The sequence below is a fragment of the Miniopterus natalensis genome, chromosome 17 (assembly GCF_054644295.1).
Source record: "Miniopterus natalensis isolate mMinNat1 chromosome 17, mMinNat1.hap1, whole genome shotgun sequence".
NCBI classification, from domain to species: domain Eukaryota; kingdom Metazoa; phylum Chordata; class Mammalia; order Chiroptera; family Miniopteridae; genus Miniopterus; species Miniopterus natalensis.
In genome coordinates this window covers 1,299,130-1,312,940 of record NC_142097.1, presented here as the reverse complement: position 1 = coordinate 1,312,940, position 13,811 = coordinate 1,299,130, and the positions used below count along the sequence as shown (strand labels likewise).

Here is a 13,811-nt window from a genome sequence, read left to right as displayed (position 1 = left end):
TGGGAGTAGGGACTTGAAGTGTTTTTCCAGAAAGTGTCTGCAGCTGATCACTGTCACATTGTGACATCGCAGCCTCCTCCTTGAGGGTTTCCAGGGCTTGCCTGGCCTTCGGTCCAGTGCAAGCCACGTTCCTTGGGTCAGTGTCCTCCTGTTTTGTTTCTCCTTAGGGTGCGTGCATTCCTAGTGGGCCCTTCCCAAAGACAGGTGAGATGCCTGCTGGTAACAGCCAGGCCCTAGAAGCACCCTCTGAACCTTGTACTTTCACACCTTTCTCCCCTCTGTGCAGAATGTAACCTTGGGGGGACAGTCTCATCACCCCATTTCACCAAAGGGAAACCCCAGGCTGAGGTTGGTCATGGAGCCTGCTTTCTTTTTGTTGGAGGGTGGAAATACCCTGATTCCAGCCCATATTGTGGGCTGACCAGAGAGACCTTCCGAGTCAGGTGCCTCCCCACTGCCGGTGCAGAGTAGAAAAAATAAGGCTGGGGGAGATGCCTCAGTATAAAACTTCAAGGAAAAAAGACTTTGGCACATTGATTCCTAGTCTGTTCCAGGCATAGGGCTTCTAACCAGAAGTTGGCCAGTACATGTTGCCCAAATGAACTGAGAATGCCAGGGAGAAGCAGGAGGGGCTGTGGCTCCAAAGATATTTTGCAGTGATGGAGGGTCCTGCTGGAGGACCCCTGTTCCCTCTGCCCCCCCCCCCCCCCCCCCCCCCGTGCTTCCTGCCCTTTGGTGTATTTAGTGTGGATCTCACTTGTGATCGATGTGACTTTGACTCTTTGGGCCCCTGCTGTTTGTTTGGATGTCACGTGTGACCCTGCAGGGCTCTCATCCCTCAGCAAAGCCGACTTGCTGTGAGCCACTTCCTTGCCAGCCCATGGGGTTGCAGTAGCCGAGCCCCAGCCGTTTGTTGGACCCAGGGGGCTATCCTGGCTGCGGTAGGTAGTGTGCACCTGTGCAGGCGTAGAGACCTCTGCACGGTGTGACCTTAGAGTGGTTCCCTTCTGAGAATTGCCTGGGAGAAGAAGGCCAGGACTTCTACTTTAATGAGGTTTGGGTGAAGGGGGTGAGGGTGGGGCCACTTCCTTAGCTCAGGCGGCTCACAGGTGTGCAGGGGTGGCCGAGGGACCTCCTGCTCTGCTCACGTCTGACCCTGTTTTGGTTCTTTTCTGTCCTTGCAGTTAGAGGAGGGAGGTCTGCCCTTCCGAGTGGGCTTGTCTGGAGTGGGAGTTCTGCAGGGCTGCCCCGCAAGCCACCACGGACCATTGTTCATTCTTTTCTGCTGAGCTGGCCCTTCTCCAGGCAGCACAAACCCCTGTCCCTCTCCAAGGTGACTGGGGGTACCTGATACTTTCCTCCTACTGAGACAGGTTGACCTCAGGGCGCTGGGACCCAGAGGGAGTCGAGGTTTTAGTTTTGACCAGTTCAGCCCTGATTTGGAGACCTGCCTGGATGTCAGTTGCAGCCAGCCTCAGCCAGTGCTGCTGGCTAACCTTTCAGTGCCTCAGTTTCCCTCCACCTCTGCTCTCACGAAAGATGAAAGAAGCATATTTGTTCCTTCTCATTCACCTGTTCTCCTTGGGACTATTACCCTTGCCCCTGTGGCAGCGGTGGCTCCAAGTCCTGGCAGGAAGCCCCAGTTTCCATCAGGGATCTGAGAGGGCTGGGCTGGCCAAGGCTCTCGCCTGGGGTCTGGGGCTTCTCCCAGCCTCCGGCTTTCTTATCTGCAAAGCAGGTGGAACAGTAGTGCTTTCTTTCCTGGGTGGTTGAGAGGACTGCCCGAGATGAGGCATGTGAACTTAGACTTTTAATGGATGCTCACTGATCTTGCAAACTGGCCTTGTGAAATTTTTCGAGGGGCCTCAGCCCTCAGTCTCAGTGACTTTGTTTGTCTCAGACCCCCTAGAGAAGGCCCTTCGTAGTGCATGCTCAGTATCTGTTGAATGACACTGGATTGAATTCTTAAAACTATCTTAAGCATTTTGAGAGGACAGTGTTTACCCCAAGGGCCTTGTGGCAAAATAGTGACACCATTTCCAGTTCCCAGTGCTGCCCAAGTGCTAAAGTTATTTTCCCAGGAGGTGTGATTCACACCTGGGAAGTGCACGCTCCTACTGCCCCGTCAGAGAAGTCTGACATGAGAGCACTCCTGGCCACCCAGGCTCTACCACCGCAGAGGATGGTCCCCTGTGTCCTCCTAATCAGTGCCTTCTTAGACCTCCCCTGAACCCCTTGCTGGGCTCTCTCCTTCCTACTTCTGTCCCCAGGGCTGGGTTCCTGGCTGACTGTGAGTCTCTGACCACCATCTGCACCCTCTCCCAAGTTGGGCAGGACTCCTGTGTATACCTCACACTGGACCCTCTCTCCTGCTTGGAGGCACAGAGCTGAAGGATGCCCTGTTTCTAGTTTGCCTGGGACTGCGGTACTTCTGGTCCTTGAGAAGGTGCACCTCCCCTCAGCCAGCCCCTGGCTCCGTCAGCGCCCAGTGAAAAGCGATAAAGGCCAGGGACCCTGAGACAGTGCAGGCTGTGTGGCTGCCAGAGGGACCTTGAGAATCAGGCCTGCAGAGGACTGAACTTGAGCCTCAGGATACTGACTTGTAGCATGAGGATGCTGAGGACTTGACAGGGTTGGAGGGGTGGTGGGTGATTGCAGGAGAGGAGAGAATGTGTTACTTTTTTCTGCTTGGTGGGAATTGGACAACAGCCAGCTGTTCCCCCTGCCTGTTGGGGTGTTTCCATCATCCTGAGCATGTGGTGGCAACTGTGTTGGAAGGCAGGACAGACTCAGAAGAATGGTGGCTTTGACGGAACTCTCCTTAAGGGGAGTCTGGTAACAATAAAACCCTGTCTGTAGAGTTGCCCTGTCAACTCCCATGGGAACTTCCAGTGTGAAAGTTAGCAAGTGGCAGACAGTGAGGCCCAAGAAGCCTGCTGGGGTCGGAGTGCACCATACTGAGGGCAGTTGGATGTGTTGGAGGAGTTTTGAGCAGGGGAGCAATGGGATCCCCAAACAGACTGAACTTGTGGACTGGGCAGGGGCAGTGGCGAGGTAGGTTCTGGCTGGGGGTTGAGGGGGACAGGAAGAAGGGGCAGGAACAGGTCAGATTTCCAGCCCGTGAGGCCTGCTGTTCACCATGAGGCAGGTTCCTTCACCCACTCTAGATGGCCGGGCGGGACCAGAGCCGCTCCAAGTGGTTCCCCAGGTCACTGTTCCCTCTCCCTCCCGTAGCTCCTGACCCGCCAGTCAGCCCCATCACAGCCTCTCCGGGACAGGGCCTTGCAGTCAGACGTGCTCAATACAGGATTCTTATCAGACAGAAGCTAGAGTGTGCTCTGGCTCAGCTCCAGCTTCCGGAGACTTAGGAGCTGAGGCGTGGACGTCTCTCTCTAGGTCAGTGCAGCCTGTTTGAGGCCTGTTCCAGTTTTTGTCCGTCATGAGTGGCTTCACCTTGCCTGGTGTGCTCTCCAGGGGAACGTAAAACTTCCTGTCACAGGGTTCTGTGAGGTGCCTGCAGCTCTGACTGAGGCTGAGGTACAACTTGGACAACACAGAGGAAGCTGGAAGGCCAGGTGTGGTTTGCATGCCTGCCAGATAGGTGTTAGCAGTGCTCACAGGGTGCCCAGAGGCTGTGGTCAGCCTGGGCGAGGCTGAATGTCCAGTGTCACTCTTCTCGCTGTTGGCTGAGCTCTCTTGTTTTGTCAGTTTTCATTAGTGTGCTTGTGTGCTCCTGTGGTCACCTTCCCTCGGCTGTTTCTTCCACGTGTCCACATAGCGGGGCACCTTCGGCTCCTGCTGGCTATCCATCCTTCACTCACTCTTAAGTTGGTCTGAATCGGGGTGCTTGCTGTCTGCATGGCTCTACCCTCGGCTATACGGAGGTGAAGGTTCGTGCTTCACCTGGCTGACTGAAGGACATGCTGGGCCGCGCCCTCCACACTCAGTGCCGTTCTGGAATCCTCCCGCTGCCACACTCAGCAGCATTGTCTGGATGGCAGTCTGAGTTATGCCAGGAACATCTTGGTGGAGCAAGAGTGGAGTGGAGCCCTGGCCATGTGGCTCAGTGGTCAGGGTGTGGGCCTGCGCACAGAAGGGTCGCGAGTTCGATTCCAGGTCAGGGCACATACCTAGGCTGCAGTTTTGGGGCGTGTACAGGAAGGCAATTAATCGATGTTCCTCCCCCTGCCCCTAGAATCAACAAGCATGTCCTCAGGGCAGGATTAAAAAAGAAAGAGTGGACTAGAGGCTGCTGCCTGCCCTCCAGAGCTTGGGGACCCTGGGGTATCATCTCCTCCCCAAGCCCCCAGAAGTGGGAGGCAAATACTTCTTGAGAGAATGTTCTACATCCTAAAGCAACAAAACCAAACAACAAAACCACCATGAAAATAGACATCATGGGGAAGATGAGAACCCTGACGGACTTAGACTTATTTTACAGGTTAGACTTATTTTCACTTGGAACTGCATGCGGAGAGTCGGCAGGATGCGTTCTGTGCTCTGGGCCTCTAACGCCCTTTCTAAAAGAGAGAGAGGTACAGAGAGTAATGCAGGACTCAGAAAACACTCACCCCTCAAAATGGTGGGGGCATCTCATCTTCTTTAGAGAAAGAAATCAGTGTTGACAGAGTTCAGCTGTTCTCTCTTGACCCTAGAGGCAGGGGTTCTCAGCCGTGGGCAGTTCTGTCCCTGGGGGACATTTGGGCACGTCTGGAGACATTTTTGGTTGTCACAACTAGGGAGAGCTACCTGTATTAGTGGGTGGAGGCCGGGCACACGGAACACTCACCGTGCAGGGCATGGCCCGCCCAGAGTGACCAGCGCAGGCGCCGTGGAGAACGAGACACCCTGCTGCAGGTGCGGCAGGCAGCGTGCCAGCCGAGTTAGCACACAGGGAGCGTGTAGTCCTGTGGTTGGCTGTTGTTTTCTGAAGGTGGGTGCATGTGCTCTGGGGATTCTGCAGCTTGCTGTGTTTAGTTCACATGTTTTTAGAGTATCACATGCTGATACATATATCTAGTTTATGTTAAATTCTGTAGCTTAGCTAGTTAGGAATGGGCCACATTTGGTGTATCCATTCTTCCATTTTCATTGCAAGTGTGTGGATAGGAAGATTTTTGCACAGGCACTTGGCTCACACATGTGAGTTTCTCTTTGGCCATGTGGGAGCCCATCCTCTCAGTTCACAGCCTTATCAACACTCAGGACTGTGGGTTGCTCAGTCTGTTGAGAAGAGGCACACTCGTGGTGTTTAGCCTGCATTTACCTGTTGCTGGTGAGGCCTTCACCTCTTCACAGGGTGTGGTCCCTGCCCAGCCGGCAGGATCCCAGGCACAGCTCTCCAGTGATGCAGGTATCAGCCCCAGGGTGGTCACTTCCCCTTGGGGTGCCAGACACTCCTCTGAGCCCGGGGCCCTGCACATTGCTCTCTGCAGCTTGCCGGGCTCCCGACACGGTGCGACACAGCATGACACGGCTGACTGGGTTTCGGCTCTTTGACTTCAGTTTTAGGAGATTGCACCGTAGTGACCTTTGCTGGACTTGCATGTGCCTGAGCTGAGCCTCCCAGTGTGTTCCCGGAGGGTGACTTCTGAGTTCTGGGGGCTTGTCACTCTTTGGGCTTCCCCATGTGTGGGCCAGGAAGGGGATGGTGGGTCTCCTGCTGACACTGGCTCTGTTCCTGCAGGCAGACCTCTGCATTATGACCCGGCTGCTGGACTACGTGGACCCCTCAGACCCCTGCTTTGTGGCTGCTATCCTTGCCATCATTTTCAATCCACTCTTCTGGAATGTGGTGAGTGCCCGTGTCCTGCCGCCGTTGGGGCGGGCTGTACAGACAGGGAACCCGACCACTCTTTCTGCCGTGTCTGTGGTCAGTTGGAACCATTATTTTTGCTTTCTCTTTGAGGTTGGCATCCAGGCAGGGGATGCTGACCAGGGAAGCCCCTCATCTTGGGCATCCCACCATGTCTTGGCATCGCCAGGTGGCGCTGGGCTGCTTCTGGGAAGGTCTGGGGCAGCAGGGATGACTTGCCCGGGCTGCCAGCTGTGCCTGCTGATGCCACTCAGTCTTCCAGCCAGTGAGGAGGACTGATTCAGTTTAGGGCTTGCTTCCCTCTGCCATGCCAAACAGGTAAGCGCCTTCTCACCGTGCTCCATAAACATGACCATTTGTCCTAAATGGGGCTTCCTGCTAAACAGTGTGCATGCCACTGCCTCTGGTACGCTGGGCGGCAGGGACAAGCCCTGAGAAGTGAAGTAGGGGGCAGCCCACCCGCTCTTCTGTGGGGCAGAGGACACTGGGAGGATGAGAGCAGGGGTGGGGCAGCAAGGGAGGCCCGGGAGGGAGGACAGGCCCTCCTGCTGTAGCGTTTCCCTGAGACATCCCGTTGCCACTGGGTGTGGGGGCAGCTGTTGGAGTTTCACGCCAGACTCCCCATGGTGCCCCCTCTGGGGGGAGGGAAAGGGCAGCACAGTGCTCTGGGCGCTGCCCCGGTCCCTGGGGCTGCATGCCGGGGTTTGCTGATGCAGAGCCTGGACAGCCTGTGCTCACCCCTGAGTGTGGCCGGGAGAGGAAGGCCCAGCCCAGCGTTAGCAACACCTTGTTCCAGACTGTCTTCATTTCAGGTGGCCACCTGGTCCTAGGGGCAGAACAGGACATGTTTTTCATCTGGTTTATGAATTAGGTCTTTTATCCGTCTGGGGAGGTTGGGGTAGGTGAGGTTGCTCATCTCAAAGAGGCTGCATTCTGAACGCCCTGTCCCTCCTGTCCTGAGCACGCTGGACCTGCCCTGAGGGGGTCGGGCCAGCGTCCTGTGTGAGGGCACTGAGGGGTGTGGGAGCTCTGAGGGACAGAAGTCCAGAGCTTGCTTTGTCAGGCCTCCTGGGACCCTAGCCACACTGCGGGAGGCCTTGGCCCCTCCACCCGTGGTGCCTGCCCACAGGAGCTGGCGTGGGTGGCCAGAGTGCCAGCAGAGCCCCTCAGCCCTGCCTTGCTTGGTTCTGCTCCTCCTGAGCTCCCTCTGCCAATGCACCGCCCCCTTCCACCTCACCTTTTCAAGGTAAGAGGGTGTAGCACGCTGAAGAATGGCCCCTTCCAGATGTCCACACCTAAACCTCAGAACTGTGAAGGCTACTGTGTATGGCAGAAAGGTCGGGGGGCGGGGGCATTGCAGGTGTGACTGAGTAAAGGGGCGATTGAGATGGGGCGATTGTCCTGGATGTTGGAGTGGGTCCTTACTACAGTCAGGTGTACCCTTGTGAGAGGGAGGCAGAGGGGGATGTGGAGATGCTGGCCTTAAAGATTGGGGTGATGTGGCCAAGAGGGGAGGAAGGCCATAGCCACCAGAAGCTGGAAGAGGTAAGGAATGGATTCTCCCCTAGAGCCTCTGAAAGGAGCGAGGCCCTGCCACGTCTTCATCTGGACCCAGTGTTACTGATTGCGGACTTCTGGCCTCTAGAACTGAGAGAATATATTCCTGTGGTTATAAGCTACCCAGTTTGTGGGAATTTGTTAGAGCAGCCGCAGAAAATTAGTATGGGTATTAAAAGGCTGTTGTTCCCTGCTGGCAGACACCAGGGTCTGTTGGGAATGTGTGGTGGTCTTCCCCGTCCACCGGCCCTTCCCTGCAAGCCTGGCCTTGACCAGTAGTCATGCTGGTTCTCCCAGCACTGGGGGCTTGGCCTGACCCATGCACAGTGGGTCCTGGGGACACTTCATCATGCACAGGCCCCTCCACTTCCTGCTGGCCCTTTCAACAGCGTGTGTGAGCTCATTTTGAAGCCACTGGTGGCTGTGTGGTTACAGTGCGTGAGGTTTGGAAGTCAGGCAGCATATGTCTGTGCATTGGTCAAAAGGCTTTTTTTCTTTGTCATAAGTTTTTTGATTTGCCTTATTTTTGGAAAAAATATTCACTGGACTAGTTTGTGGTCATTTGTGGGAGAGCGAGGGCTCTTCAGAGTCAGTTTAGAATAAGGAAAGTTATGGACACATGTTGCAGTTCATAGAGCCACTGCCAGGAGAGCGGTGACAGACACTGGAGGGCAGGAAGCACGGTGGAGGCGAGGTTGGATCCCAGCTCGGACAAGAATCCCATCCCGGAGCAGTGACCTTGCCTCAGTCCTCCGCGTAGCTAACTCAGTGCTTGGCAGGACTTTCTGTGCCTGTGCTGAGTGCATTTCATGTAGCATTTCAGTTAATGGTCACAGTAAAGGCTGTTTTTCTTTCCCTTGGAAACCAGGGCTTGAAGAGCTTCACTCATTTCACTCAGGCACCGTCCTGAACACAGGAGCCCACAGCCCTGGGCCTCATGGTGCTGGAATTCTAGGAGGGGGACAAGCAGGGCAAGCAGAGGCAGAGACAGGGAGGGCTGGGCAGGGGAGACCTCCTCCACCTCTGAGGGAGGAAGCCCTGGGTATCTGGGGAAGAGGAAACAGCAAGTGCAGAAGTACGGAGCAGTGACATCATCCCAGCAGAGGGCTGATGGAGGGCAGGCCCCAGGGGCGCTCCAGCAGTGGCCCGGCTTTGGGCACTGAGCTGGCAGCCATGGCATGAGCAGCCTGGCCTGACCCAGGTTCTCAAGGTTGATGTGGGCTCCTGTGAGAACAGGTGAGGGCAGGGGCAGCTGGGAGGCTGTCACAGCGAATGAGGCCCAAGATGTGCACCAGAGTGGCACCCGCGGGGGTGGTTGAGGTAGTTAGATTCTGGGCACAATTTGAGGAAGAGTCACCTGGAATCACCATGGTTTGGTGGTAAGTGCAAAAGAGGAGGCATGGCTTGCTCCATGGTTGGGACCTGAGTGACTTATTAGTAAGAAATATACAATCAAAACCCAGAAGGACTGGCGTCGGAGAGCATCTGGGTGGGTGAATATGTGGAGAAGGGACAGTGGCGCACCCAGAGAGCGTGGAAGCCCGCGTCCTTTCCCTGTACCTCGACCCATGCCTCTTCCACCTGGCTGTTGACTTGTATTCCTTTTTTTAAATTCCATCTCTTATTTTTTTAAAAAAATATATCTTTATTGATTTCAGAGAGAGGAAAGGAGAGGGAGAGAGAGGTAGAAACATCAATGATGAGAGAGTCATTGATCAGCTGCCTCCTGCACACCCGACTGGGGATCTTGCCCGCAACCCGCGCATGTGCCCTGATTGGGAATCGAACCTCGATCTCCTGGATCCTAGGTCAACGCTCAACCACTGAGCCACACCCTTGCCGGGCCAGTCTCTATTTTTTAAAAAATGTTTTAATTTATCTTTATTGTCAAAAGTATTACAAATGTCCCCTTTGTTCCCCCATTGAGTCCCTCCACCCTGCACCCACCCCCACCCAGGCCTTCACCACACTATGGTCTGTGTCCATGGGGTGTGCATACATGCATATAAATTTTTAGATTAATCTCTTCCCACCCACCCACCCCCGCCTTCCTTCTGAGATTTGTGAATCTGTTCCATGCTTCTGTGTCTCTGTATCTATTTTGTTCATTGTTTATTTTGTTCATTAGATTCCACATATGAGTGAGGTCATGTGATACTTGTCTTTCTCTGACTGGCTTATTTCACTTAGCATAATACTCTCCAGGTCCCTCCATGCTGTCTCATAAAGTAAGGGGTCCTTTTTTATAGTTGCATAGTATTCCATGGTGTAAATGTCTGAGAAGATGCTTGACATGATTTCAATCTTCTTGAACTTGTAGAGACTTGTTTCTGTCCTAACATATGGTCTGTCTTTGAGACTGTCCCATGTGTACCTGAGGAGAATATTCTACAGCTTTGGGATGAAATGTTCTGTAAATGTCAATTAAATCCATCTGATCTAGTGTGTCATTTAGGTTCACTGTTTCCTTGTTGATTTTTTGTCTGGAAGATCTGTCCAGTAAAGTCAGTGGGGTGTTAAAGTCACCTATTATGACTGTCTTGCTGTCAATCTCTCCTTTGAAGTCCTCCAGAAGGTTTTTTTCAGCCTATTTGAGGCTTTCGTTCTGAGGTGGGCCTCTTGTAGATGACATATATTTGGGTCTTGTTTTCTTATCTATTCAGCTACCGTATGTCCTTTGATTGGAACATTTAATCTATTTACATTTAAGGTTATTATTGATAGGTACTTATCTATTGCCATTTAAAAAATATGTCTTTATTGATTTCAGAGAGAGGAAGGGACAGGGAGAGAGAGAGAAACATCAATGGTGAGAGAGTCATTGATCAGCTGTCTGCTGCATGCCCCCCACCGGGGCCCGAGCCCACAACCTGGGCATGTGCCCTGACCCAGAATCAAACTGCAGTCTCCTGGATGAGCATAGGTCGATGCTCAACCTTTGAGCCACACCTGGCCAGGCACCGTTTAATTCTTTATGCTTGTTTCTCTCTCTCCATTTCTGCTTCTTGTTACAGCAGTCCCGTTAACATTTCTTGCAGTGCTGGTTTGGTGGTCATAAACTCCTTTAGCCTTTTTTTAAATCTGGGAAGCTCTTTATTTCATCATCTATTTTGAATGATAGTTTTGCTGGGTAGAGTAGTCTTGGTTTTAGATCCTTGTTTTGCATTACCTTGAATACTTCATGCCATTCCCTTCTGGCCTGTAGAGTTTCTGATGAGAAGTCAGCTGACAGCTTCATGGGAGCTCCTTGGTAGGTAACAGATTGCTTTTCTCTTGCTGCCTTTAAGATTCTCTCTTTGTCTTGAACTTTTGCCATTTTAATTATGATGTGTCTGGGTGTGAGCCTCTTTGGGTTCTTATTTGGGACTCTCTGTGCCTTCTGAATTTGTGTGACCTTGACCAGGTTAAGGAAGTTTTCTGCCATTATTTCTTCAAACAAATTCTCTATCCCTTGTTTACTTTCTTCACCGTCTGGCATTCCAGTGATGCAAATATTATTACATTTCATGTTGTCCCACAGCTCCCTTAAACTGTCCTGTTTTTCAATTGTTTTTTCTTTTTGATTCTCTGATTGAGGGATGTTTTTCTACTGTCTTCTAATTTACTGATCTGATTCTCAGCTTCCCCTAATCTTCTGTTTATTCCTTCCAGTGTTTTTTTATTTCTATGTCATTCTTAATTTCCTTCATAGTTTCCATATCTTTTTTATGCTATTGAGCATCCTTATGATCAGTATTCTGAACACTATATCTGATAGATTGCTTATCTCTATTTCATTTAGTTCCTTTTCTGGAGAATTCTTTTGGTCTTTTGGAGCTTGGTTTTTTATCTCCTCATTTTGGCTGCCTGTTTGGGTTTGTTTCTACATATTAGGTAGACCTGCTAGGACTCGCAGACTTTTGGATGGTTCTGGTGCAGGCCAATGTCAGACACTGTTTGTGACTGGCCTTGAGAATCCTGTTTGAAATTTTCCTCAGTCCACAGCTTGTGGCTCCCTCTGCTGGGGCTGGGTGGGTGCATTTGGTAAGGACCAAGATGCGCACCAAGGTCTGCTTTTCCAAGCCCTGGGTCCAGAAGCAAATCAGGCAAAAACTCAAATCACCCAGAGACTGTTATTCAGTCTCTTAATGAATCTCAGTCTGTAGAAACTCTACAGGGTAGGGCAAGAGGTTTTCCAACAGGGTGGGGCAATTGCTTCCACCCCAGGCAAAGGCTGCCTGGATAGTAAATGTCTGCCTGAGAAAGATGTCCTCTGCAATATGGAGGAATGACAGCACAGGAATCCATACAGATGCCCTCTGAGCTCTATCTCCAGAGCCCACAGCTCTAGATTCCCCTCACACAGCTCCAGTCCACTCTTCCCTCCCTCTGCTGGAGCCCAAGGTGAGTGGCTGCACATGGAACTTTATGCATTAGCCCTTTAAGAGGGTGCCTGCATTTCCACCTGTGTCTCCCTGGCAGACAGAAACCCAGCTGCTTTTCACAGCCAGATGTTTTGTGGGCACCTTTCTCAGTTCTCGTGCTCTGGGCTGAGGAGCCCAGCTTGGGGTTTAGACCCCAGATTTCTCAGTAGGTACCTCCCACAGCTGAGATGCCCCTCTGGACCCTCAGCTGCTGCCTGTGGGAGCCTGGCAGGTCCTCTCCCACCTCTACAGTTCCTACCAGTCTCTATGAAGTCTCTGCTTTACGTCCTTGGTTATGAGGGTGCTTTCCATTTAGTCTTCAGTTGATTGTTCTGGATGGTTTTTCTATATTTTAGTTGTAATTCCAGTTTGGTCCTGGGAGAGTGTCAGTGTAGCTTCCACTCAGTCCACCGCCGTCTTGGAATCTCTGATTTGTATTCTTTAATATCCTTTGTAATGAACTGATAATCTAGTGAATAATCTGGTTTCCTGAATTCTGTGAGCTGGGTAGGTAGTGTCAGGATCGAGTTTAATTGTGGGATGCCACCTGGTGTCACTGAATTGCTTGAGTGTGTGGGTAAACATGTGGGCGCAGCCCTGGCCAGTGGCTCAGTTGGTAGAGCCTCATCCACACATCAAAAGGTTACAGGTTTGATTCCTGGTCAGGGCACATACGTAGATGTAGATTGTTCAATCCCCTTTCAGGGCGTATACCGGAGGCAACAGATCAATGTTTTTCTCTCACATCGATGTCTCTCTCTCTCTTCCTTCCTCTCTCTTCCATTGAGTTAATATGTTAAAATTAGTAAACATATTCTCAGGTGAGGATAAAAAACAGAACGAAAAACGGTGCAGAATCATAGAGGGCATGGCATCTGTCTCACTGGGACAGGGAGAGAGGCCAGGGTTATGAGGAAGAGCTCAGTTTCTGCCCTGTAGGATTTATGATGTGTGCAGGATTCCAGGTGGAGACAGAGCCCACCCGAGTCTGGAGTTCAGGCGATTGTTGGGGCTGAAGATGATGTCTGAGGCACTGCCCCACACTGAATCTGGCCTTGGACCCAGACCTTCTGACTGCTCAGGGCCCGCTGTCTGCCTCTCTGGGACCAAGCTCTTGGAAGTGTTCCCAGGATGTTAGCTGGAGTGGTCTGTTGCGTGTTGGCACACCCTCCCACCAGCATCCCTGCCTGTCTCTCCCCTCTTCCCTCTCCCGCTCCCAGCAGCCAGTTTGTTAGAATCTCCACTGTTGGAATCCTGTTCCCAAGGCCTCTTTGTTGCTCAGTCCAGAGGAGGCTTTCCGCCCTTCTCTTTTTGGTTCTCCAGAGAAACTTTAATATTGCCGAGTCTCACTGTTTGTTGAAACCCTGCTCTCCCTGCACCCCACCTGCTTTTCGAGCTCACTGCCTGCTGCTCCTTGTGAAACTCTTCCTCTACCTGTCGATTCACTCATTCATCAGATGTTCATGGAGAGCCACTGTGTACCAGGCACCATGCGAGCCCGCAGGTGTGGCCTCTGTTTTCAGAGACTGCAAGTAGGTTTGTAATGAAAATCATGAAAAGATAAGGTGCTACAGAGGGATTAATGAGGGATTTCCCTTTGTCATCTGTGTCTCAACCTTTGGCCCAGAATCATCTCAGAATGCCAGGAGCTTGGGTCCGGGTGTTGTGGCCTCATTTGGACATGTCAGGCCCAAAAAGGAGCTCGCTCTTTGGACTCCAGCCAAGACCTCCTTGATGATCTCTCCTTTGCCTTTTCCAAGAAGGATGAAACTCTGTCCCAGGGGCCCCGGGGCAGAGCTCCTTTCTCTTGCCCGCCCCCCAAGTCTGCCCTCACAGGTTCACCTGCTCAGCATGGGGCTACCACCATCACTGGGTGGCACAGCAGGTGCTGCCTGCCACTTCCTGCCTTCTCTCGCCTTTCCACATGTACTCGCTTATTCACACATCACAAACTCAGGACCAGGGCTTGATCCCACCCAGTGCTGTAGCACACATGCAATTACTCAGAGGCTCCGTATTGTCTGGGAGAAAGCGAA

At 52.3% G+C, this 13,811-nt stretch overlaps 1 protein-coding gene across 2 annotated transcripts in view; it reads left to right on the top strand.

Moving 5' to 3' along the window:
- Nucleotides 1-13,811, top strand: part of PEMT (phosphatidylethanolamine N-methyltransferase) — a 64,128-nt gene that overhangs the window by 7,017 nt on the left and 43,300 nt on the right. The window contains exons 1-2 of one of the 2 annotated variants that reach the window (XM_016215626.2): nt 4,156-4,441; nt 5,687-5,794. In XM_016215626.2, coding sequence (XP_016071112.2) covers nt 5,702-5,794 — 93 coding nt within the window. In that variant the 5' untranslated portion in view covers nt 4,156-4,441; nt 5,687-5,701. Of the gene's footprint in view, nt 1-4,155; nt 4,442-5,686; nt 5,795-13,811 lie in introns of those variants that run through there. The other variant, XM_087826455.1, reaches the window with a different exon arrangement.